The sequence below is a fragment of the Mus pahari genome, chromosome 14 (genome assembly GCF_900095145.1).
Source record: "Mus pahari chromosome 14, PAHARI_EIJ_v1.1, whole genome shotgun sequence".
NCBI lineage: Eukaryota > Metazoa > Chordata > Mammalia > Rodentia > Muridae > Mus > Mus pahari.
In genome coordinates this window covers 1648369-1675167 of record NC_034603.1, presented here as the reverse complement: position 1 = coordinate 1675167, position 26799 = coordinate 1648369, and the positions used below count along the sequence as shown (strand labels likewise).

Below are 26799 nucleotides of genomic sequence, written 5' to 3'. Positions count from 1 at the left end.
GCCATGCAACAGCACCTTACCCCTAAGCACCACTCTACAATAACAAGATCAGTGACTTGCCTTGATAGAGTTGTCCCGGAGGCCACTGATGATTTTATCATCATCATATTGCAAACAGTAGACACCCTTACTATTTTCAGAGCGGCACTGGATCCTCTGCAAGTTGTGTCGTCCACACCGCCAGTTGGATTCTATGGTCTGGAGAAAGGAGGCAAGAGATGGGGTTTTGTGAGCCAACTGTTCTCTAAGGTTTAACAATCTGGTGTTGCTTCCCACCAGAGATCCCCAACTTTGCTCTTTCCCAATAAAACACTAGGCAACAATGTTTCTTCTTAAACCCTCCCTGCCTACCTGGCAGGTGTCATGGGATTTCCAGCAGGCTTTGGGTTAGATTTGAAACAGCCTAGACAGAATTCAGTGGTTTAATGAACATCACTTGCCCCAAAATACAAACAGATAGTAACTCACTGAGTCACTTCCTAATGCCAATTAAAATACCTGGCAAAAGACTGCCCTATTACTAAGCATTAACTGAAGAGTTGTCTGATCACTGAAAAGACAGGGCACTGCGCTAGTGCGTGCCAACTCCACAGAGAACTGCATTGTCAGTTTTAAGCTCCTGCCAGACTGGAATCACTGTAAGAATTTAAAAAAGAAAAGGAGGGAGGAAGGAAGGAGGGAGGGAGGGAGGGAGGAAGACTGCCTGGTGGTGGTACATGTCTTTACTCCCAGCAGAGGCAGGAGGATCTGAGTTGGAGTTTAGGCTGGCCTAACTGAGGGAGTTCCAGGACAGCCAGAACAATAGAGAGAATACCTCCTTCCCCCACCCCTGTGTGTGTGTGTGTGTGTGTGTGTGTGTGTGTGTGTGTGTGTGTATGTACACTTCTCTAACATCATGTGTTGTCTAATGAGCTGTCAGCATATTCCCAGTATCAAGAAGTATGGGAAAGACCAACGGGAAGCATACTGCATTCCAAGGAGACACAGAGCCAACTGTAAGGGCAAATACTTGGAATCCCTAGAAACTGAGGCACAAGATGTCAAGTTCAAAGCCTACCTAAGATGCATATCAAGATTCTTCCTACTCACCTGCATGAGCACACATTCTCCCCCCCCCACCCCCTTTCCTCAATTTTAATGGTTAAGCTTAACTTTTTCAATCTTGGCCTTAAAATGTAAAAACAATAATACACATTCAAGAGGAACTGTATTTTGAATTTTGATCCTTCCCCTGGCTAGTCAATTGGATGCTGTATGACAGTAGCAAGCCGTGACCTGCCACTAGAGCACAAGAGGAACACACCTGGAATCTACAATGTATTTCTCAAGTAGGTCACTCAGCAGGTTAAGGACGTTTATACACATTTCAACCTACACTAGTTTCAACTTACAATGAATTTATCGGCTGTAATCCCACTCATTGCTTTCCTTTTATAAATAAGCAAAGAGTTTAACCTGCTAAGGCTGCAAACTGGATTAGCTAGAAGTTATACCCAGTTCTGATCAGCTAGGAATATATTCATCAGTACAAAGGATAGTCTTAGCTCTTAGGCAGAGAACTCAGAACACAAACATATAGTAACAATCAGGGCACTGACTGTGTCCAACAAGAAACCAACTCTGGCTACAGGACCTGAAAGGCAGCAAAGGCACCCTAACCCTGAGACCATGGCCCAGTTCAATGAGGGAGTGGAGCCCACCAGAAGACCCAGCCTCAGCAACTATCCAAGATTAAAAGCCATCAGCCTCTAAGACTAGCTGATCTGGATTCTCAGACTGTGAAACCAGTAGACAGCAGGAACAGCTGTCCACACTCAACTTTTGAGTCCGGGTTGAAAGAGGATCTGAGTAGCTAAAGCTCTAGTGCTTGCTGTGTGAAGAACGTAAACCTAGCCTCTCCTCACAGTGAGGCCCAATCACTGGTCAAGAGTCCTCTGCTCTGAGGACTGCATGCTTGTGAACTCTCTAAAATGCTAACATTCTCAGAATGCTAACTAACATTGTCCTGTGCTTTATACACTGTCATCTCTGGGCATTCAAAGGGAAGTGTTCTACAATCTAGCACAGATACCAAAGCCTATGGTGTAGATTTTGAAAAATAACATAATTACATAAAATAGCATAATTACTTTCTTTTGTGAATTACTTTCTTTTCTTTTTTTTTTTTAAAAGGTGCTCCCCACTATATAGCCAAGGCTGGCTTTAACTGTCAATCTTCTTGCCTCATTTAATTAAATGGTATAATATTTTCATATACCTATATATATACATCCTCATATATACTTTTGAGTCATTTCTAGATGAGCTTTAATAGTAAATATGATACAAACATTGAGGAATTTCTGTGGTTTTTCTTTGCTGTTCTTTTTTAAACATGGTTTCTCTTTGTAGCCTGGGCTGGTCTCGAACTCAAAGAGATTCACATGCCTCTGCCACCTGAGTGCTGTGTGCTACCGTGCCTGGCTTAATATAAATGTTATATAAATAGTTGTGATGCTAAAGTATTTAGGGGAATCACAACCAAAGGAGAGAGAGAAAAAAAATATTGTCCATGTTCAGTACAAATGTACTGTTTCTAATTCTTTTCCTCTGTGGTAGTGGAGCCTGTGGAATCACAGTTATATAGAGGACCAGCTGTATTTCTAGCCAGTTCATCACCTAACACTGAGGCAAGAGCCTCTGTTCACATTTTTATACAGAAAGAAATGGAGAGTTGGAGCTATTAATACCTTTATCAATACATGTATATTTAAAGGGCAAGTGTCTGTCCTTTGTGACCTCTGTGCTCAGCATAGGCCCTGGGAACATCTGGGTCCTCAGAGAGCCAGCACTGAACAAGCAGGATAGTGACCAATCAACAAGCAGGATGGCACATGCCCAAGCCTTAAAGACAACAGCAGTATAGACAAGCTCTTCTATACACCTGCTACCATCAGGACTCCCTGGGCCAGGCAGTGTCTCCCCAGTGGCTGGGAAATGTCAAACCCAGGAAAACTAACTCACCCCACTATACAGCCACCTCTCATAGTAGGTATCAAGTAGTCTCTAGGGCAACTTTTAAAAGGATCCAGAGTATAAAAGCTTATTTAAACAAACCCATTGTTTAGATCCATCTAGAGAAATAGTGCATTTTTGGATAATGACTGGGCCATCTTAGCAAGCTAAACGCTCCAGGGAAATTCTGCCCTAGGAAGCCAGATATACTAGAAAGCAGTCTACTCCTAGCCTAGCAATCACTCATTTCCAGGTGCCATCCTTTAGGAAGAAGAGGAGTTGATAAAAGTATGTGATTCCGTTTGAACACAAAGCTTTAAATACATAGCATGCCTTACTATACACCAGACGCTGTTTTTAAATCGCATTGTATCTTTGGGCTCTACAGTGGTGTGAATCTAAGTAAGCTGTACTCTGTGTAGAACAGAGAAAGCTCATTTGCATCACATGGGAGCTGAAAGGGAAAAAATGTTCTTCGTTCAAACAGAGGAACTGAGAGGACTTCTTATACACTTCCTACTACTCATCAAGGTATTTTCTAGAATGGGTGAGCCGGCCATAATCTTTAACTGCACCTAACACACTGAGGACACAGAGAACGGATGAGGAAGAGGAGTCAAGATGGCACCACATGGTCTCTATCTGTTGTGGTGGTCAAATCAGTTCTTGAAACACCTGGGCAAAGAAGATTAAATATTAAAGCTGAGCTGTCTCATTTACTCCTGAGCCCCAGACAGCTGTGAGAAGACAGGGCTTCTTCACATGGGTGCCCCAGATGGTCCACTTGCTTTCCAGTCAGAAGGAAACCAGGGTGTGGCTGCGCTTCTCTCCATGTTCACAAGGTTCCTAACCTTCTAAGATATCATTGTATTTTAAGGAAAAGTTCAGAAGATGCTTGGGGAGTCACGCTGGGAAGCCCCTACTTAGGACAAGATTTTAAATCTTTAGGTAAGTATAGCTCACTGGAACCAACAGGAAGTGTCAAGACAGCCATGCAGCCACCAAGGGCACTCCTGAATTGCCTTGCCTGTCTTTAGCTCTCCAGGCCACCCACACACCACTTGCTGATGATTATGCCTACCAAGTACACCACCACCATGTCTGACAACCTCAACCCTCACTCCAGCTTTTCTAAACCAGGTTTTCACAGAAGTAGCCCTCAGGCCTGGCAGGCAGCCTTGGCCAATGGTGTGGCTGAGCAGCACAGCAGCCCCCCATCTCTGGGAAGCAGGTCAGTAGACCTGCACCCCCAACTATCAAAGGGACCATGTAAGATGAAACATGTGCTCATCACCACCTATTGGGAACATTGACAAAAACAGTGGGCTGTAATTAAAAAGGGAGGGTTCTCCCCAAATTACAGGAATTGTGTTGGCCTGGCTGCTAGTTACTGCTGGTAGCCTGCACTTTGTGGAAGGACCATCGAGGTACTCAGCCTTCCTGTGGAACTCAGCTACTACCCCAGTGAGACAGCATCGAGGTCAGTCACACAGAGGTGCCCTCTCTAATACCTGCCATACCATGAGCCATAAGGTGGTACAGCTACTGTAGAAGAGGCTTTCACACGGTAGAGAACTTGTAAAATCGTCTTACCCTTCGAAAAATCTCAAAACACTGGGAAAGTAGCCATGATATACAGAGTATACAGCGGCATTTAAATTGGCAATAGAGTGAAAACAGATGTCTGAGTATGGAGAAATAACATTATTTTTAGAAGCCTAAACATAACTGAGTGGGTGGGCAAGTTTCAGCATTTTCTAGTTGGGACAATGTTAATATCAAGTTTGCAAACCACAAAAAAAGCTTTCCACTTTCCCTGAATGAAATGTGGTTTATTAAAAGGTGTGATACAACACATCATCATTTTCCCCAAGGCCAGCTCCAAGTGGAGTCCTTCAAAGCCACTTACCCCATAAACAGACAGAGTCACTACTCTGGAATGACAGAAAAGAAAAATCCTAGATCAGGACATTAGTTTGCTTGTAAGAGAAACACCCTGCCATCTGCAGCGCATCTGGGAGTGCAGGGTGGACAGAGCCTGGGGCCACCTAACCAAGCCCCTGGCCACCGGTGAGTGGACAGTGAGCTGCTCTGAAAACAGCACTGACAAGAACAATAGATAGCGAGGAGGAGTGGCTGCCCTCTTGGCGGGACACGCCTCACGTCTGCCAGGAGTTCCTTTTCAATTTAGAGGCCTGCAAACCCTCTGTGTGGCAAGAACACCCAGGAGAGAGGAACCTTTTCAGAAAGTGAAGAATGTGAACTATTCCTCACAGACTCCGATTCTCACTTCCCCATTTTCTGAACAGCAGGAGCTAGCCACACAAAACCAGGTTGTCCATTTTTTTCCTTAGAATACAGCCAATTTCTGGTGGCTCCATGTGGAAAGCAAAGTTGGGAGAGGAATGTCTTCCTCTGTGCTCATGAAAGCCCAAGCTGAGCACGTTGTACTTGAGGGGTTAGCACGCTGTCAAGGCGAGCAGAGGGGAACAAGAGTGGGATCAAGGAAGAGCCGATCTGTGGGGTGTAGAAGAGACTGGGAGCTGTGCACAGGCTAGGGAGCCTGGACACTCTAGTGTTCCTTTATCTTGGGCAGTCTTTCAGAACCTTTCAATGCTACCTTTTCCCTAACAGAACTAAAGCAAGGTCAAGGGAATACAGGAATAAAGCACGCCTTTCTCCTTCACTTCCTGAACTTTCTACTTTGGAAATAGCAAATAACTAACTGTAAGCCGAGGACTAAACAGACCTCAACTAAAAGCCCACCTCTTCTATGTAGTACATTTTAAAACTTCTTTTAGTCTCAGTGTCCCTTGGTGATATATGATACATAATACGATATGGCATGATATAGACCTTGTAAAATTATTATAATTATCTATGTAAATACCCTCACAGTTCATGGTAGACTATAGGGGTGACAATCACCATGTCCTGCAGGTGATACTTTCACAGCAGTCATATGGACAAGCTCATCTGTGTGCCTCACAGATATGAATCACAGAGAAAAGAATTTCCACATTTATGCCTGCCCTGAGAGAACACAGCACACTCCTAAAACAGAGTGGAGCTCTGTTCAGAGGTGGTGCCATTGATCCATCCTGCAAAGGTCTTGTATGACGAGCCAGAGCGTATGTGACTGGTTGTGAGCTCTGCCACTCAGAATTTAGAATATGTTTGTTAGAATATGTGGATGGCTGTGGACTGTACCACTCGATAACATGTCCATGAGAGTATGTGGTTGATTAAGGGCTGTGCCACTCACTGTGATCCAGGGAAACAGTTTACCTTATCAGCCTATGTTCTTAGATTTTTAATGTGGACTTGGCCCACTTTTCAGAGTGTCTAGACTATCGAATGAGAAGGTATGCTATAAACTACTAAACAAAGTATCTGGTAAAAGTAAGTGTCCTATTAGTGGTACACCATTTCTGTCACTATTACTATTAGTGAGTACACTGAAGTATAAGCGTCATCCCTCATACTAAGAAATTAGCCACAAAAATTTGGGGGAGACTCTGTGGCCAGGCAGTGGGTTTTCCCAAACCACACTTTAAGAACCACCGGGAAGACCACCGTGATGCAGAGGTTTTGTGTCAAACAGTGTTTCCTCATGGCTCCATTTCCCATCACATCTGCCTCCTTTGCTAGCTCTAAAGTATTTTTTCAGCCTGAGGAAATGGTTATGGTAAGTGCTGTCATACTGTCAATAATAACGGTAGTCATGACAACTAAATAAAATAATCTACATCACCAAACCTCAATCTGATAAAGGTTCTCCCCAGTTCCTGTTTATTAATGAACAGCTTTAAACAACATCCCCTCAGAAGGAATGCTTTCTTGAGACCACTCATGGAAAGTAGGAGGGTCTCTCAAAAGTTACCCCAGCCAAAGAACAGAAGGGCATTTCCAAGATACACACTATCTTGGTGCACCAACCTAGAGCAGCCCCTTCCTTCCTGAAATGCACAAACGCTAACCTGTAATGACAGTCTGCTCTATGTCACTCACTAAGCACTAGAGAACATTAGGCCAAGTTTTGAACAATAGGTCAATTAATTCTTAAACTTTATGTGGCAATGGTTTAAAATTATTGAGCCCTCCCTAAAAAGTTAGTTTTTAAGTCGTTTTGAGATCATACACTCAAGACAAGAGTTTCCTCTTTTAAATAATGATATCCGGTCACACACAGATGAACCATTAATGGGTTGCATCCATTAGTTCACATATGCCTGAGAAGGGGCGGGGATGAACTCCACAAAGGCATATGTTTCTCCATTAACAAATTTTGGCACAGTAACTTTTATGTTCATCACCTGGGGAAGAGGATTACTTCACAGTTTGGAAATTGGCTGTAACTTTATGGGTGATACAGCTCTGGCCAGCGAAAGCTCAACTTTTCTGCCAAAGAGGAAACAGTGGAGAAACCAATAACAGACAAGACCATATGTGAAAGAGTTCATGACAAGTACCTGTGCGTGTGTCTACCCTGGTTTAAGGGAAAGGGCTACGTAACAAAAGTGACAATATCAAGCACAGTTAACATCTCTTAGCAAAAGCACAGAGCTCTGCTGGTCAGTAAGTTACACTAAACTTCACAATGGCCCCAAAGCATAACCCACTTCACAAAGCCCATTTCATAATGGTTCAGAATAATCTGAGCCATTTTTATGAAAAACTATGCATGACTTAAGAGGAGACTACATACATGCCTGCTACAAAGATGGCTCAAAAATATAAAAGTATGTTTACCTAAAACACTGGGCCTTGGATTGTGGAAAATTTATCAAATTAGAATACAGTTTATCTTGGATAAAGGTTTTAATTAACTGGCAGCCTTACAGAAGCATTTCGTGTTTTAGAAAAGTTGTATTTCTATAAAAAGGTATGATCAGCTCTGAAGAACAGCTAAAGATTACACACTGTGACATTTATTTCCAAAACTCAACTTTTAAAAAGTGTGAGTTCCATGAGTTTAGAACAAAAGGACTTAAAAAACAATATAAAACGTTGAGAATAAGCTCCCAAGGGTGTGAGACAATTAAGTAAACAGTTACCTCTATGTCCTGGATAATCTTTGGGTATAATGATCTATAAAATGAGTTGGGAGGGCCATCTGTAGGTCTGTTTTTAAACAGGTACTGATCCCTGGCAAATGAAAACAAACAGATGTTACATTTTTGCACATAAAAGTAGGGATTTTATTGAAGCATGCTTAGAAGGACAGCCCATGTTTTGTGTCTTTTCCTTGCACTGAGTGTAACAGTTCAAAAGGAGAGTTTCTAATAAACTGTAGTTTCCATGGTAGAGACAATCTAATTCTGGCACAATGCTGGTCTTTTATTTTCTGAGTACTGTCACACAAATAATTAAACTCTCACTTTAGAGCTTTCTTCCCCCTATAAACTTTATTAGTAAAATCTTGCAAATAAAAAACAGAACACACTGAAATGAACAGTTGCAAGTATATACATTTTAATGAACCTCTTAAAAATAACAATAGGCATTTTGAAGCTGTGAACCTTCACACTGGATTTTACACTTTCACTATCAAATCACTCAGCCCTTCCTCCCTAGGACTGTGCCTTGCTCGTGTTGTTGTGTTCCATGTTATACTGCACCCACATGAAGAGGAAGTGCTAATGAAGCTTGTGAAACGTTTTACCTCACATTAGACTTCCTCCCATCACAAAAAAATGCAGCCTCCCCTCCCCCTCCCAGTCTTGTGCTGTGCCTCTCTCTGTCTGTAACTTTCTCTATACTAGCAATGCACAGGACTATCCAACTGCATTAAGCTCACGGGCTTTCCTAGAAAACCCTACGTTGTGTTTCCATTCTTCAGTAATAAAAACAGAAATGACATAACTCAGGCTGCTGGAACAGCTCTGTGACAGAGCAGTTGGTTCAATTCCTAGCAATTAAAAAACAAATAAGTAACATTACTAGACTCTCATATTTTCCTTTAAAATTTGTTTATGTATGGGGTTTGCTTGTGTGTGTGTGTGTGTGTGTGTATATATATATAAATATAAATATATATATAATCTGTGCACCACGTGTGTGCCTGGTACCTGTGGAGGCCAGAAGAGGGCATCAGATACTCTGGAAATGGAGCACCAGAATATTGTAAACTACCAGGTAGTTGCTGGGAACTGAGCCAAGTCCTCTGAATGAACAGCCAATATTCTTATCTACTGAGGGAATCTCTCTAGCTCCAACTTGCACATTTTTTCCTTACCTTTTTGTGATGGGAAAAATCATAAATTTATAGATTTAAAAAGATGAATGTATCACCCATATGATGTATTAAAAGCTTTATAATAGGCCGGGCGTAGTGGCACACACCTTTAATCCCAGCACTCAGGAGACAGAGGCAGGTGGATTTCTGAGTTCGAGGCCAGCCTGGTCTACAGAGTGAGTTCCAGGACAGCCAGGGCTATACAGAAAAACCCTGTCTCGAAAAACCAAAAAAAAGAAAAAGAAAAAGAAAAAGAAAAAGAAAAAGAAAAAGAAAAAGAAAAAGAAAAAGAAAAAGAAAGAAAAGCTTTATAATAACAAATCCATGTCAGAAGGGGAAATTCAAACAGCTTTAACCTATCATTTTTCTTGTTTAAATACACTGACACATTCACAAACATTTGTCCTGAGTAATCAAGTTGACAGTGCATCAAGGAAACTTTCTCCAAACAAGCCCCCAGACTTACCAGCCTCTTCTTTCTGAGAGTCCCTTCCAGAGAGGGTCAGTGCGCACCATCCTCTCAATCAGCTTCTTCCAAAGCATCCCTTCTGAGATCACTCGCTGCCATTCTTTACACACCAGCTCTGCTGCACACAGAGACCTGGCATCCAGGTAGGAAAGAATGTTTTCTGCTATGTGATCTAAGCCTTGCTCTATAAAACAGAAAAGCAATGAAAGCAATGGGTAGGGCAGGAGACAGATCAGCCCTTCTTTTAAAATAAAAACCAAGTAAACCGGAGGCTGGTACAACACAGAGGAGCAAGGCAGGGAAGGCTCATGAACAGGTACAGTCGGCAGCAGCTGTTCTTGCCGGGAGAGCTGTCTGGGACAGCTCTGTCCTCAGAATTTTCAGAACCCCATCCCCATTTGTCTACCAAACCTTTACAGGTCAATGGTTCTCCAAAGTTAAAGCCAAGGCACAAGCTTTTTGGGCTATTCTCTGTAGTGAAGTCAGGATGGAAACTTCTTGCTTCAAAACCTGCGCTGTTGCTCATATTTATGAACACGAGCAATTAACCACACTCCACCATCAACTCTTGATAGCCACGGGAGCCACAAGGTAAGACTAACCCATTTTTGAAGGCATGTGAAGAATTAAAAGTGTGTGTGTGTCAGGAGAGATGGCTCAGTGGTTAAGAGCACAGAGGTCCTGAGAGTTCAATTCCCAACAACCACATGGTGGCTCACAACCATCTATGAGATCCTATACCCTCTTCTGATGTGTCTGAAGACAGCTACAGTGTACTCATATAAATAAAATAAGAAAATCTTAAAAAGTAAAAGTGTTCATGTCAATCTTCTCATCTCCCTCTGTCAGAGAACTATTTTCTGTTCTGAGCAGATGGGCAAGAACCCTCAAAAGCAACATGCTTACTTCCTTCAGGATTTTGGAAAAGAGCCTGGAAGGAGATAACCAACTCCCAAAGTTGTCCTCTTATCTCCATAAGAGTCTAGCGTGTTGTGGTATACACACAGAGACACACACACATGCATGCACGCAAACACACACATGCACTCAGCATATATAAGTAAGAGAAAAATGCAAGGGCCTTGAAAAGAAATTCACTCAAGATACAGCTCTTGCCTGAGCTGTGCCATGGGAGATCACCATGGCAGCACTGTCACCACCTGTTATAAACCTTCTTGTACTTCTAGGTGCATCTACTGTGGCTACAGAAAACACAACCCATTCCCAAGCATAGAAGGTTCAAATCCCGTGCACTGTTGGTTCTACAACACAAAGCAAACACTGAAACAAGTCTGCCTCAGTTAGCAGCAGTTGTTGCTTCCATTTCCTTCTCTCCAGAGCATGGACAAGAATCACTGGCTGTGAGAGTGTCAACACAAAATGACACAAAAGGAATTCTTTCTGACCCACATGTAGTGGGCGCCCATGCCTGACATTTCAGTTGGAGGAAGGGGACAGCAGGCATGCTTTACAATTGCCTCAGAATGACAGGTCACCCTGAGGCTCTGGGGCACCACTACTCTCCGGTTTACTTGAATTACCTTAGGGCCATACAATCAAAGACTGGCATCCTTCCCCTAATGGCCACAGCACAGCTGACTCCTGAGACAGTTACAAGTTAAAATAAAATCTATGTCCTTCTCCCCAGTTGCTATTAAAACAACTCCCCTTTAATTCTTTATCTGACCACTGGTGGGATACAATCAGCAGCACTTTATGCTTATCCCTACTATAATTCAGCTTCAAATTTTCCTTGTGACCTAGCCACTGCAATCTCTGAACTCTAGGTTTTAGCATCCAGAAAGGGGTATTTCTCTGTAGACCTGCATACAGAGCAGACTGTCTTTACCCACAGCTGAATACAAGCATGGGAAATGGGTCAGAACCAAGGACAGCACCCAGGACAGCTGCTCTCCTCAGCAGGCCATTCCTGATGAATCTGGTAATACTCCAGGGTCCCGAAACTCAGCTACCAGCTCTGCAAGACATCTAAATAGTCCAGTCCAAGTCTGTCACTTCAGTCTACAGGGGCATCCCATGAAGACACTGCCATCTTTAGATCACTCTTCTGACTTTTATTCTGGTAAGAGCACCCAGATGAAGAGGAGCCAACTGAAACTCGCTCACTCACTCTCCCTTACTAGTACTTACTAGTTTTGCAACCTTTCAGTTACAAGTTGGCACCAGTTGCTTTGGGTCCCTTCTTAACATATACAATCCATGCTCATTGGAGAAAAATTACAAAACACACATTAACAAACTAACTGCCAGCTCGAAAACCCTTTTATCCAAGAGATCTTTCATATCTTGCATTCACTCTTTTGAAGATTATCCACCCTTCCTAATCTTTTCAGGCGACAATTAACTTTCTAAATTAAGATGAACTGAAGAGTAAAATCCAGTGTAACAGCTGCATCCTACAAAAACCTCCCCAGTTCTTAAAACCTGGAGACTTGTCCAACAGTCTCCTCTGGACACCACCAAGCTGTACTACAAACCCAGCTGCACCAACACCCAATCACTTCTCAGAACTTCCCAGTTCTAAACACCAGTCCCAGGTTCTTTCTGGGCCACACCTTTCCTTTCACTTGCTGTTTAAGAGACAGGAAGAACGGGAGACAGACCAACCACAGTGGAGACAGACCAACCTGCCATCTGTTTCCAGCGCGCTACCCTACATTCCTTGTGACTCCCCTCCAGATGGCTCGATACTTTGTCCTCACTCAACTCTCCTTATCTGGACAAGCTGACATGAGGTCCAACTCTGTGTTCTTGATACCATTCTCCAAAGTCCAGACCCCTTCGTGAGCCACATGTTCATGTGCCCCTCTCCTATATCTTCTATGTGTAGTCACACAGGTCTGCCTCTCTCTCCATGCCACAGCTACAACTATGGATTCAAATTACAGAACCTCTCAGCTGCTATAAGCTGGGTCTATACTTATCCCAACTATAATCACATTAAAATCATGCTTAATCACATTTCTCTAGCCACAAGGTAACAAACTTAGTTCTTCTTGGATTTCTCTAAAGCTGGAGGCTCACTGGACTTCCTCCCACGCGGGATGTTACCAGTCACATTAACTTGACTCCCATGACTTTCCCCGACTAACTGGATCCTCCTAATTGGTTATAAACATGCCCTAACCCATTCCCCTTTCAAATCCTCTTATTCTTGGAAAGATGAAACAAATAGCAAGGCAAACATGCATTAGAAAGATGGCTGCCTTTCCAGGTCTCAGTGGCAGGGTTCCCATGACCTGTGAAGAAGCAGGAGAACAGCATTCAAACGTCCACTTTACTGACAAGCCAGAGCCTGCAACCATGGGATACTAAAGCCGTCAACCATGAGAAACTAAACTGGACTGGAATCAACTAGGGTCACTGACTTTCAAATGCACAGCAACAGAATGGATCCCTCACACTGCCTACTGAACCAGTCTCTGGAGGAGGCAGCCTAGGATTCCATCTCTTAGAAATGCCACCTAATTCTGACAAATGGGGGACTACTGGTTTACAGCAAAGGTACCCTAGTAGTCTTGGATCTTTCCTCCTCACTGACTGCTCACACAACTAAGCCATTAATAAATTCTTGCATAAGCAAATCCCTTACATATTTCCTCCTCCAAAAGCCATGAGCTCATTTAAACAATGCCCTAGTGACTCGTTCCCTGTGGTCACTACTTTAAACTCCCGTTGTCCTTACAGGAGACAGCATGATTTAGTCTTATGGAAACGCTGTCAAACCAGATAGCCTGGCTTACATTTTATTTCAATCAACTGCTATGTGAGTGGCCATAAGTAAATCTACTATCCTTTTTAAATATCATTAGTTCATAATATAGGAACAATATTAAGTGCTGAAAGGAGTTATCTCATATAATCTGAAAAGTAACTCTCCAAGGTAGGTGTTCGAAATATCCACATTTTACAGGGAAGCCATCTCCTAAGTCCACTAAAGGGCCAGATATGTAGCAGGTATTCAATAAATGTCCTTAATCCTCTCTCATCCCCTCCCCTCAAGTCTCCTTAACTGATAGGAATGTTGAAGAGGCTACCAAAGTCTTCATCCACAAAGAAAACAATGCCCATCTCTGCTAGCAAACCCAGCTAATTTCCATTCTATTAGCATGAGCCCCATATTCCCAAAACGTTTTGAGAAAAGTAAGAATCAAATGTTCTCTTTGGGGCACCTGGATCCACTTAATACAAGATGCTTCAGTAGTCATACTGAAGAGCCATACGAATCTTGCAACTTTCTCATTTACAGTCCATTGAGGAAAAAGAAGTTATGGAACGAACAAAGTGATCTTTAGCCAGGGCTGAAGGGCTTTGAAGTGTTAAACTAAGTATTTTCCTCAGCAGTGTGTCTGGCTCTTATTACTCTATGGTGCTGATGGAGCCTCCCATTCCCCTCCTAAGGCAACAGGAGGACACATCACTACCTCAGCAGAATATAGACTGATAGTGAACGCACATTTCTGAGAGTGCTGCTGGTACTAATTGCAGGCACCTCATGAGAATCCAGAAAATGTCAGCAATAAACTCAAACAATTAAAAGGCACTGACTTCAAAGTTCAATGTGTAAAAACTACCATATCAAAACCAACCTCAAATGTGTGATGTCAGCTCAATGCCCTTGGTGAGGCCAGCTTAACACAGCTGCTTAAGTCATACAGTAACTTCCAGTAGTTTACAGACCCTCAAAGAGCAGCTGTAAAGAAACACCCCAACCCCCACCTCTGCTGCTCCTTGCTTCACGAGTCACAGCTTTAGTTATAAAATTTAAAGTTAAAAACCTTTTTACGGGGGCTGGTGAGATGGCTCAGTGGGTAAGAGCACCCGACTGCTCTTCCAAAGGTCCAGAGTTCAAATCCCAGCAACCACATGGTGGCTCACAACCATCTGTAACAAGATCTGACTCCCTCTTCTGGAGTGTCTGAAGACAGCTACAGTGTACTTATATATAATAAATAAATAAATCTTTAAAAAAAAAAAAAAAACTTTTTACAATAAAACAACCACCTACAACCAGTGCTGAAGCCTTTTCTGGTTATGTGCAACTCTAAGGGCTAAAGAGGAAGTGGAAATCAGCGTAGGTCATAAACCCAAGGCTCCCCATTACACTCCCCAGAAAACCAAATGACAGAGTGAAAGCCCTTCCTTGCCACACCCACATTGCAGACACACTGTCTTTAGTCCTCCCCACTACGAGGTTACCCCTGCACCTACATAGATGAGGATGGGCTACTGTGTGTGGAGTCTGGGACTGGAGCCTTCAGGCTAGCCATCTAGTAGCCATCAATTGAGCACACTCCATTTGTGATGCTGGGTCTTTGGCCCTGTACCCAACCTGAAGCCTTGGCTCATTCCTGCCCATCCCTGTGACCTTTGATCTAGTCTATCATATTTATAGTCTGTGATGGTTTCTGTTCTTAGTTGGGGGGCTAGACAAATGAATAAACCATGAGCAGGAAGATAAGCATTTCAACATTTATAATCGCACAGATACCTCACCAAACTGATCAGCAAGACTTATCTTTTTTGAAGTACAATCTGCCTCTATTTTAAATGGTATAAATTTTCCCTTTAACAACAGTTCTTACAAACCACAAACTTAGCCTGCAGAAATTGACATTGCAGACTAAACATTTACCATGATTTTTAGAAAAGCGTATCATAATTATCACTTTTTCCACTGAACCAAAAGGAGCCAGAGACCACAAACATTTTCCACTTTTCTTACACTGACAGGTACAATGTTCACAGTAAGCATTTTTAAAAAGTCAAGACTATAGACAGTTTTTTAGAACTAATGTTTTTCACAACCAAAAGTTTAAAATGATTGTCGATCTTAACAGTAAAAATCCAAACTCCAGATACTTACTGAATGACTAGACACTGAACTAGCAGAATGACTGAAAATGTTCTCCATCTTATTAAACCTACATTAAGTGCATACAGACATCTTTTCCCCATGATGCTCTACTAGCATAGGCCTGGGAGAAGAACTAATGCCAGGGTTAATCCAAGTCTACTAGTCACAAACACAATCAGCTGGGCCAGCTTGTCCTTCGCTATTAGATTCTCATGTATGAAATATACTGACATATGTATATATGTTCAGATCAAATCCTGTTAAAACAAATAGCATTTTAACAGAAATATTTCCACATCCCAGCCAACAGTCCATTCATTTCATATAACATTCAATACCACAAAATTCCACGTTAACAGAGATATGGACAATGCCTTAAAATTCGCTGTAATGAAAACTGAATTGTTCACAATTATACTAACCATATTTATATACATAACACATGTTCATCTGTTCTGCCTCTTCTCCAAGGCTGTGCACACCCCAGAAGGGGCTGCTGGAAAGGATCAGGGGAACTTCAACAGTGCCACCTTGTGGCTATTCCGTAAACATAAGGGGCACTTGCCCACATCTAAACCATTTGGAAAGCAAATAGAGAGAAGAAAATAAAACCAAAACAAGAAAAACAAACAATAAACAGATTTCTCTTGAGAGAATGGAGGCTTGGCCTCATTTGTTAGTGGTCACTGATGAGGAGCAGTACAATCAGCAACTTGAAAGACTTCCCTGACCTTTCTTGGTGCAGAACAATCCCAGGGCTCTGTAGTTCAGCAACATACAGAGAATGCACAAGAATCCATTCACCTAGACTTTTCTCTCTCACAATGAAAGACCCTTCTTCTCATCCTCCATTACTAAACATGAACTGAGTTACTGTCCTGGTGAGGTTTTTCATCAACCTGACAAAGGCTAGAGTTATGAAAGAAAGCAAACTGAGCATGCCAGTTGGTAGGCAGTGGTCCTCGGTCTCTGCTTCATCTTCTGCCCTGACTTCCCTCAATGGAGGCCTGTAGGCTGTAGAATGAGATAAACCCTTTCCTTTCTAAGTCACTTCTGAACATGATGCTTGATCACAATAGACATCAAACAAAGACAGTTAGGATCCATTTATTTAACATTCGTGATCAACTTAAGGACTCTCCCAGAGTAATCTTAACTGAGTGATTTCATCCTTTGTGCTAACTTTGAACGGATGTCTGTCCACCATCATTTTACAGCAGTACACGGCAAACAAGCCAGGTGACCCGAGGGAATGTCATCCAATTTCTCTGATCCTTGTCATTATATAATCTGCCTAATGAGAAACTGGACTAAGCAACTAAATGCTGTAATTCTGGATGGAAAGGGTTTCTATTTGCTTTTCTAGACATATAGAAGACAGCTAATGGAAGACAGGACACTAGTCTGTCACTGAAAGATCAGCAGAGTCAAGCCTTTATTAGCTAACTCTCAAATATTCTTTATACTCTCAGTGTAGAAAATAAACACACAAATTCTGAAAGAAGAGTGAGAAGACATTAGAAGCTTCCTTGTCACTTGTAATCCAAGTTCCAGGCTAGCACCACAGCTCAGCCAGGTCCTCTGTGTGCTATGAAAGAAAGCACCATCAGCTGAAAACCCGCTGTCCCTGAGGCAGGTCTGCTGCAGTAGCACTGACCCATCTTGGGAGGCTCCTAGACCTGTGCTGGCATGGCATGGCGGCAGTAAGCGCTGCACTGACTGCCAAAGGAGAACCAGCATTCTCTTCACAAGTCAGAGCTCTACATCTTACCAACCAAACTGAAGACGAAGTGAAGACCTTCCATGAGAGTGATGGGTGCAGGTTTGCATGTCATCTAGCCTAATCATGATGTACCCCAACAGGGAACTCTAATGTCTACTATGGGGTCGGGGATGATGGTTTATTAATAGGTTCACCCATGAACACAAATGCAGCAGGACAATGACAGTACAGATGCTATGCTGTGGGAGGCACGGGCACAGGTAGGAACACAAGAGTTCTCTGTACTTTTTTTTCTAAAGACTTTGCTCAGGACTAAAACTGTCATAAATACAAGAAAAACTTAACCAGAAAACTACCCATAAGTGCACATGCATGAGAGAGGGTGGAGGGGATTCACTAAGGAGTAGACAAAGCAGTGTCAACAAATGCTAACAGGCTGGAGAGATGGCCCAGAGGTTAAGAGCACTTGCTGCTCTTGAAAGGGACCCAGGTTGGTTCCCAGCCACAGTGGCTCATAGTCACCTCTAATTCCAGTTCCAGAGTACCCAACACTCTTGTAATCTCTATGGGCACACAGATATACATACAGACACTCATACATAAAATAAATGAATTGAAACAAAAAAAAAAAAAACAAAAAAAACATTAACAAAGACACATTACCAGTTTCCTCAGTTTTTTTTGGCCATTGCCTAAGTATTACTTCAGACAAGGGAACAGTCTCAACTCTTTGAGGCTTGCCAAGATTCAGACTTAAGGAAAAGTGGACATGTGTGTGTATGTGTGTGCATGTATTTTGTATGTCCTCTGGCTGGCCTCAAAATAATCCCATTTTAGCCTAACAAGTTTTGGGAGAACAGGCATGAGTTGCCATGCCTCCTCGCTCCATACATTTTAAAAATTACATGCAAAGTCCAGATTGTCTACATACCAAAATTAAATAGTGTATCTTTAAAAACAGAAAAGCAACTAAATAAAGCAACAGCATTGACTAATACGCAGCAAGATCAATCACAAAAGTGGCCTGCCTTTCCTAGAAATTCATCTACTGTATTTTACTACATGGCACTTGAGGAAGGATTAAAATCTAACTACAAATACGGTGGCTGTCCAGAAATGGCAACTTACAGTGTACACACTCATTCTGCCATTCACTTCACAGACCACACTCGGCGCTGCCAGCATTGAAGACTAGGTAGCATGCACTGCCCAACAACTGTGAGAAGTGCAGTTCCCTACCTGGTAAAGCGGTGATAAAGTCCCGCTGCAACATGGGCTTCAGGTAAGAGTTAATATGTCCATGCTGATAATGACACATCCGTGAGATAAGATGCTCCACAAATTCCACCTGATCTGATTCAGACCACTGGTCAAAGTACTTAATGCACAAGTCCTTTTCTTTCTGGTAGTTCCCCTCTGATGGCCTCTTTCTGGAGACAATCACAGATGATGTTCCATTACTTATCTGTTTTGGAAAAACAAAGAAACAATAATTAGCTAGAAAGGCATGTAATCAATTTCATTAGAAATACTTTTGTCCTATGGATTTATCATCAAAATACCAATTTGAACCTAAGTCGAATTAAGCTCTTTTGTTTATCCATTCATCACACAATTAAAATGCATTGAGGGCCCATAGCCTCAAATTAACAACCATAGTAATTACTGAAGTTGCAGCTATTTCTAAAGCTGACCAGTATCTTAACTCGCTATTCACCATTGTGTACTATACCACAACTCCAGCATTAGATAACTCCTTTGGAGATGATCATCTTAGAGGCACTAAATGCCCAATTTGATAAGCCGGCATCTAGTTGGCTGGTAGTGGTCTGTCTCCACTTCCTCAAAGTTAAAAGTTAATGTCTCTCTTATATTCTCAAGATAATTCCAAGACTTCAGGCCTGAAACCATGGACCCAAACACTACATGTTTCTGCCTATACATACATATACACATACATACATACAAATGATAAAGCAGAACTTATAAATTATGCATAGCAAAAAATATTGACAATAACAAAATACTTAAAACAATATACTACAATATGTACATATGATCTCCCCACCTACACTTGTGAAATTTTTTATCTAGTGTGTTTAGACTGCAGCTGGCCATAGGCACCATGAGCAATCAAAACCAGAGCAGGGTTGGTTCTCACACCTGAGCAAGCACTAGAGTAGCTGAGTGCCTGGTAACACAAATTCTGGCTCTATCTGTATGGATGAGAGCCTCAGAATCTGTATTTTAAGTTTCCAAGTGCTGCTGAGTCTGCTAGACCAGACTGCATTTTAGAGGATCATACTGAGAACCCCCCTCTATCTAAATAGAAGAGAGGCCTAAAAGTAAATCCATCTATAATACTTCATTTTCTCCTAATAGTTTTGACCCTTCCATATTGGTTCAGATGGCTAGCAACTGCTGGCCAAACAATAGAAGACAATGTCCAGACACATCTGCATACTCACATCCATGCATCCATATACACACTTCCCCATCACCATAACAATAATAGCCTACATCCCTAGACTCAAAGCCACAGCCACTATAATGCTATTTAAAAGCCACATTGGGTCTTTCGTTTGGTTTGGTTTTTGAGACAGGGTGTCTGGCCCTGGCTGTCCTGTAGCTCATTCTGTAGATTAGGTAGGTCAGCGATACACCTGCCTCTGCCTCCTGAGTGTTGGAATTAAAGGTGTGTGCCACCACCTAGCCACATCAGTGCTTTGTCATACCATTGCCAAGCCATCTGTCCTCTGACAGCCTATGTGCATACACTAACAGAAAGTAAGACCCTAGAGGATTTTCAGACCTGAAGAGGTGGATTACAAATGTCCATTACTTCCATTAGAAACTTGTTTCCAACATCTTACATGGAATGAAGAGCTCTCGTTAATAGTATGTTCTCATATTAAACTAGATCCTACATACACACACACACACACACACACACACACACACACACACACACACACACGAGAACCTCTGTAAACTTCAAAGGAAACTTCTGACCTTCCTTGACAAAAATATTTTCAGTTTCATATCTCAAGTATGCTTTTATGTCTACATTTACAGCAAGGTCAGAAAGCACTCATCTTCTACTTAATTTACATTAACCATCCATTTCCACATGTCCATGTCACCCCCAATTCCTGGAATGAGGGATAATTTAATTGGCATCTGTTACCACCAGAGGGCAGCACTGAACAGGCATTCTAAAAGTCCTGTTTGTTGGAAGACTCCATGTCTACTTGCCTCAATAGAAGAACTTAAGACAAAGTAAAAACTCGTTGCTATGATAAATATCAGCAAATATAAAGGGAGATATATAGGGGTATCTTACATAAGATATCAAATATAAAAGGATAAACATAAAAGGAGATGTCAATGCTATTTTAAGCATAACAGTACCACAACATTGTAACAGGAAAATATAAGTGTCTAATTACAAGCAATTGGTAATGCAAATCACATCTTATCTTTCTGCACAGAAACACTGCAGTCTAGCTGTTGCAGTCCAGCTTTAAATACAGTGAGGCTGGATTAACCACTGATGGCTTTGAAAATGAAGAGAAAGAGCCAAGGCGAGTTACACAGGGTTTTGTGGTGGTGTGAGCAGTCACCAGGACAGAATGAGGCTGCATACAGCAACGCCAACTGTCTCCACTTTCTCACTGTGATGGGCAAAGGGTCATTATTTCATTTACTATCTAGTTTCCCACCAATGAACAGATGAAGGAACCTGGATGCTAAGGAGCTGGGAGCCACTGTAAAGTAAAGGTCGCAGTGAAGAGCAGTATAGCGAGGCCGTGTAGGTCGTGTATGTTCCTCTTACACATACATACATGATGTTCACAAAGACCACAGGCACTTGCGTGCTTAGGAGTGCATTTCCAGCTGCTAGCCCAGACGCTGGTGGCCCAGACAGACCCTGCAGCCCTCTGCCATGATGTCACCTTGGTCCACGTCATCTTACACTTACTGGGTGTGCACTATTATAGCTAACTAACCTACTTTATAGTTTTCAAATGCGCCCAGGTCACTTTTTTTCCTTTATATATACTGTGCCTTTACTCATATCCTCAAAGGAAAAAATGCTCACCAGCATGCTTAATGAGAACACTGAACCATGCAGGTCTGTGTGTTCCCCAGACACCCACCACAAAGCTGGGAGGTTGGGCAGGAAGGTGAGAAAGCCAGGAAAGGAGAATCATCTGAAAGGGGACAGACCCTCACAGGGAGAGCAGGGAGGAGGGTGGGCTGCAGACGGAGAGAAGCAGCGGTCTGCACTTGGCTCTAAGCCTCCATCATCCCCGGGATGGAGGATTTCCACACAGTCTATCTTAGGTCACAAAGTTGGTATTTTAGGATGCTGCCTTTTTGGAATCTTCCAGAAAACCCCAAAGTGCTTTTCTAGCACTAAGGATACTCCCCAGCTGAAATGGTGGACAAGCAGGGTGGCTTCTGAATCTGCAACCCTACACAGGACAGGCTGGGCTCTGCTCTCAGTGAGGACACAAGGAAAGGCAGAGCTTTAGCTACAGTCATCTGCTAGCTTATCATGCCTACCTGCCAAAGAGCACTTTTCTTTGGGGACTCATCTTCATTTTGATCTTCCATAACTGAAGTGTTCTAAAGGGGGAAAAACAGGTTATTTGAATTATGCCAAGTTCTGCAAAACCTAAATGACTACAAGACATAAACTTGAGATCCCAAACTAGAGTTTAGGGATACAAACCCAAGAACTTAACTCTGGCTTGTTGCTCACACGCCATGCTGGGTCAGGAAGCTATACTCCTAAATCAATAGTAAGCATACAGTCTTCACTTTCGGGGCCTGGGCATGAAACTTGTGGGGTAACCTTCATCATCATTACTGTTCTACGGCTTGTGGCAGAAAAGAGACTCACAAGTTCCCAATAGTTGTACACAATGTCTCCTAGAATGCTGCTGTTCAGTAATGCATCCAACCCACCAGCAATTACAAGCGACAAGGCCTCCAAGTGCTGCCCTCCCTCCCCCTCCCTCCATAGCCTGATCTGAGGAATGGCCTTGCCATCTCCCCCAGCAAGAGTAGATGACTGCCCCAATCTTCTCCCTCAAGAAGAGAATGCTGTTGGTCACTAACAGTCTGACTTGCCTTTGGAACAAGTTTTCTTTTCTTTTTTTGTATTTACTACACAAAGAAGCACTGTGTGATTATCCCTTTAGTGACCTAGAGGCTCAACAGATGCCCATTAACTGGAGATTATACATGACTGGGTTTTCCCTTTTTGAAGCTGCTACCTAACAGCTAAGTGGAGCCTTAATGAGAAGGGGAAGTGGGCGGGTAGTGCTTGGAAAGGAGTGACAGACACCTCACTGGCGGCCAGGGTGCTCTAAGATTCCGTCCCAAACCTAGAACTCTTAAGATGGAACATGAAACTTAAACTCCAACATCTGCTCTGCTGTGTTTTTGGAAGGTCCATTATGGCTCTATTAAAATTACCAAGGGAGCCAGGCAGTGATGGCGTACGCCTTTAATCCCAGCACTTGGAAGGCAGAAGCAGGCGGAGTTCTAGGCCTGCCTGGTCTACAGAGTGAGTTCCAGGGCAGCCAGGACTGCACTGTCTCAAAAAAATAAAAAAAATAAAAAAAAAAAAAATTACCAAGGGGATCTCTGTTTACATCTTCAGGGATAACCTTTCTCAAACTGCCCACTTTTCCTTTATCTTTTAAGTTCTAAAATGTTTGGACTCAACCCAGAGTACTTCCCGGCAGAGCAATGGACAATCTGCAACAGTTGACAGGAGTCTGTACTGAATGTGAGTCACTGCTGTCTATGTCAGTGGCACACAATAGGCGAACCAAGCCAAGAGGCTGGAATCTTGACTTGGTCACTCAGTGTGGGACCTTAGGCAAATGAAATCACTCATCAAACAGAGGGCCACAGGGTGTGGTGAGAACACCAATGCTGCCTGGTGCTATATCTCTGGTCAAAGATGCCCTCCTTCCTACATTGAGGACACTACTCTCCAAGGTTTCCTTTGCACATGTCTACAATGTCACTGACCTGGGCAGAGCAGAATGGCTGTGGAGGGAAAGTCTTCCTTAATAAAATCTTAAAAGTCCCAGTGACAGAGTACAGGAGAAAGGGGTATGGGGAGCAAGCAGTATGTCCTAGTGTTCAAAACCAAGGGCAGCAACAGTGGACAATCCTGAAGCAGAAAACAGAGAAGTGAACATAGATCTACTCCATCTATTAACTGCCAGAGAGCATGAAGGTCCTACAGATCTCCATGTCACAAGGCAACAACAGGACACCTGAGAGGAGTCCTGGTGAGGTTCCAGTACTGATGGTGTAGCAGAAGCCAGAGGCCTCAAAGCAGACCAATGACTCACTGCAGTGAACATTTGCAAAGATGTATAGATAAAAGGCTATACTGTGTGACATTGTGACACGCAACAGCTTCGACGACAAGATGGGTTTTTGTTTGTTTGGTTTGGGTTTGAGTTTTGTTTGTTTATTGTTTTTTGGGTGGAGGCTGCAAGGGCAAAGGGCGGATATGAAGGGACAACAAATGGGATTGGTGGTACATGATGTGAAATGCATAAAGAATCAATAGAAAGTTAATTAAAAAGAATGGCAAGGAGACAGAAGCAGGCCTGGCCACACAAGGAGAACACAGAGAAGATGGGAAGTCAAGTGCAAGCAGAGAGCCAGAGTCCTTGTGACACTCATAAGGCCAGTATTATAGTCTACACTAACCTTCTGTAATCTGGACAGTATCTTGGTTCCTTACTGCTGGAGTATGGCAGTTAGTAAGAGTGGTTCTGATCTAAGCACTGTCATGTTTTTCACTCAAGAAAGAAGCAAGAATGCCTGAATTCTGCAGACTTCACCAGTAACAGCATCATCACAGTGAGAGGTTTTAATTCACCTGTTCCACAATAGCAAAGGCATTATTTATACAGCTGCGAGGAAGGCAGCTTTTGTGAAGAAATATCAACTATTTTCTTCATGCTAAATTACAGAGGCTAAGTGTATACACTTCAGTGAAACCCTGAGGGCCAGACTAAACCTGCCCCCTACACATTTCCCAGCTTCTCTTATACATATTTGAGAAAAGCTACAATAGAGACCACCATTCAAGCTATATTGATGAGGATGGGTGTCATGACTTCTATCCATCCCTACAGTTCAAACATGGGTCCTCATTCTGCTGGAAAGCACCTGACCATTGGACCACATTCCCAGTGAATCACTTCTAAATGATTTAAACATTTCACTTCTAAATGTATTTAATCCTACATGGCATGAGAGATGCTGAGAGAAAAAAGGACTCGGGGTCTAAGTAAGTTTGAGAAACACTGTCTATGTACACGAGCACACAGTCACATTCTGTAAGGAACTAGATAGAACTCTTTGAGTCAGACCTAGTCAGTTAATATTGCTTCCCTCAAGCTAGGGTGAACAACCCTCAGTAGTAATCTCTGCTAGCAATAGCTCAACATGTCTCTAGACTTCAGACAAACAGCTCTGACTGAAGAGAAAGGGCATTTTGACAGTCACAAGCAGAAGCCACTTCTCCAGCACCTTTCTCAGTTCTCTACATAAGATCACACTCGAGCGTGCACGCACGCAAGCACGCACACTCACCCACCCCATGCATGCACATATTTTTTTTAAAGATTTATTTATTTTATTTATATGGGTACACTGTCGCTATCTTCAGACACACCAGAAGAGGGCATCAGATCCCATTACAGATGGTTGTGAGCCACCATGTGGTTGCTGGGATTTGAACTCAGGACCTCTGGAAGAGCAGTCAGTATTCTTAACCGCTGAGCCATCTCTCCAGCCCGCGTGCACATATTTTTATATTACTTCTTAAATACCCACAGGTCCAGGGTTTGGGTGGAGTCAAGGTTAGTTATACTCATCCAAATTGTCAGGTGAAACCATGAAGTCAGCCCTCTGAGAGGTGAAACCCCCAAGTCCCAGAGCTTCTGGGAAAGAAGGACCTTCCTCACTTCCTGCCTGCTTGTAATCACTTCGCCTCTCCTGTCTGCCAGAGCACAAACAATATGCAAATGGTAAAAACTTAGACCCTCCTTTTCTGAACCCACCAACAAACAATACCATCCAGGAAGCAGCAGGGGGACTCTTGGGAGGTTAGCCTGGCCACTACTGAGATTCAGGGTCAGAAAATGTCTTGTTATGGCGGCTGCTGTGAACATTACAGGAAAGAAAGGGTGGCCCAGGCTTCTATCTGTTCCTGTAGCATGGCAATCTAGATTGCCACTTGTCCAAGAAAAGGAAAGGCAAACTCACCCTGCTCATTTGAAAGGCAGTAAACTGGCCTTCAGAGATCACTGCAGTGCCGTGCTGTCCACTTGGCCCACAAAGTCCTGGAGGCTCTTCACATATGCATGACTGTAGCCCAGCCACATAGCTCCAGTGCACACTAGGCCCCAATGGAAGGGCCTGTGATCCCAGGTTCTTGGAAGGCTGAGACAAGATGGCTGGGTCTGATGCCAGCTTAGACTACAGGGTGGGTGGTGCATCTGCACAGTCAAACTGTATACATTTACCTCCCTACCTTCTGGCCTAAGTCCTGCTTACCATCACATTACTTGTGTGAGAATCTTTAATAACAAGAGTTCTTACTAGAGATTCGTAGGCTTTAACAAAACTTTTATAATTCTTTGAGTAATTTTATGTCTCTGTTTAAACCACATTGCTGTGGCAAAATGATGTGGCTATGTGGCATATGTAACCTAAGGAAAGAACCCTTATTAATCATAGTACAACCGATTATACAAGATTCCAGAACTACCACTAGAATCTAATACACTGCTGATATCCTCTGCAAGTCATATTCAATTGCATTAGAAACATCACTACATACCTTACCTTGCAGTTCTACCAAGAACAGAAATGACAGGAGTTGCCATTTAAAAGATTATGGGTGTGAAAGCACCATGGCCCACATGCAGAAGTCAGAGGGCAGCCTGCAGTTGGCTCTCTCCTTCTGCCTACCATGTGAGTTCCAGGGACCAAACTCATCAGACTTTACCTTTACCCACCAACCCATTGCTCTGGCCAAAAAGAGTTCTTACCATTTAATGACATTTCACCCAATAAGCAGGCTTTGAAACTTTTAAACCCTGTATATGAATTACAACAACCCTATCTGCCAAGTACACAAATTTGAGTTTACCAATGATGAGAACCACAACTCGGAAATACTATTATTCAACTGGCCTGATGTTTCACATCAGTAAGTACCAGACTTCGAAGCCAGCTTCTTCCTCTATGCATGAAGGCCACAGTAACAGGGCACACGCGGCTAGCTGGAGTCCTACAAGGAGTCCAATCTTGTTTTAAACACCCCCTTTTTAGCATCACAAGAAAACTACAGACACCAAGGATGAGGCCTTTAAAAACACAATTCAACACTGGGCCTTGTGGAAGGGCCTGGAATTCCAGGTCGTTGGGAGGCTGAAACAAGATAT

At 42.8% G+C, this 26799-nt stretch overlaps 1 protein-coding gene across 8 annotated transcripts in view; it reads right to left on the bottom strand.

The window, feature by feature from the left end:
* Fbxw11 (F-box and WD repeat domain containing 11) overlaps positions 1–26799 on the bottom strand; it is a 97165-nt gene that overhangs the window by 14752 nt on the left and 55614 nt on the right. For 4 of the 8 annotated variants that reach the window (XM_021211409.1, XM_029546609.1, XM_021211407.2 and 1 more), the window contains 5 exons: positions 21872–21934; positions 18542–18767; positions 9699–9885; positions 8052–8142; positions 61–198 (listed from right to left, as the gene is read on the bottom strand). In XM_021211409.1, coding sequence (XP_021067068.1) covers positions 61–198; positions 8052–8142; positions 9699–9885; positions 18542–18767; positions 21872–21934 — 705 coding nt within the window. The remainder of the gene's footprint in view (positions 1–60; positions 199–8051; positions 8143–9698; positions 9886–18541; positions 18768–21871; positions 21935–26799) is intronic. The other 4 variants (XM_021211408.1, XM_021211410.1, XM_029546610.1 and 1 more) reach the window with 1 other exon arrangement.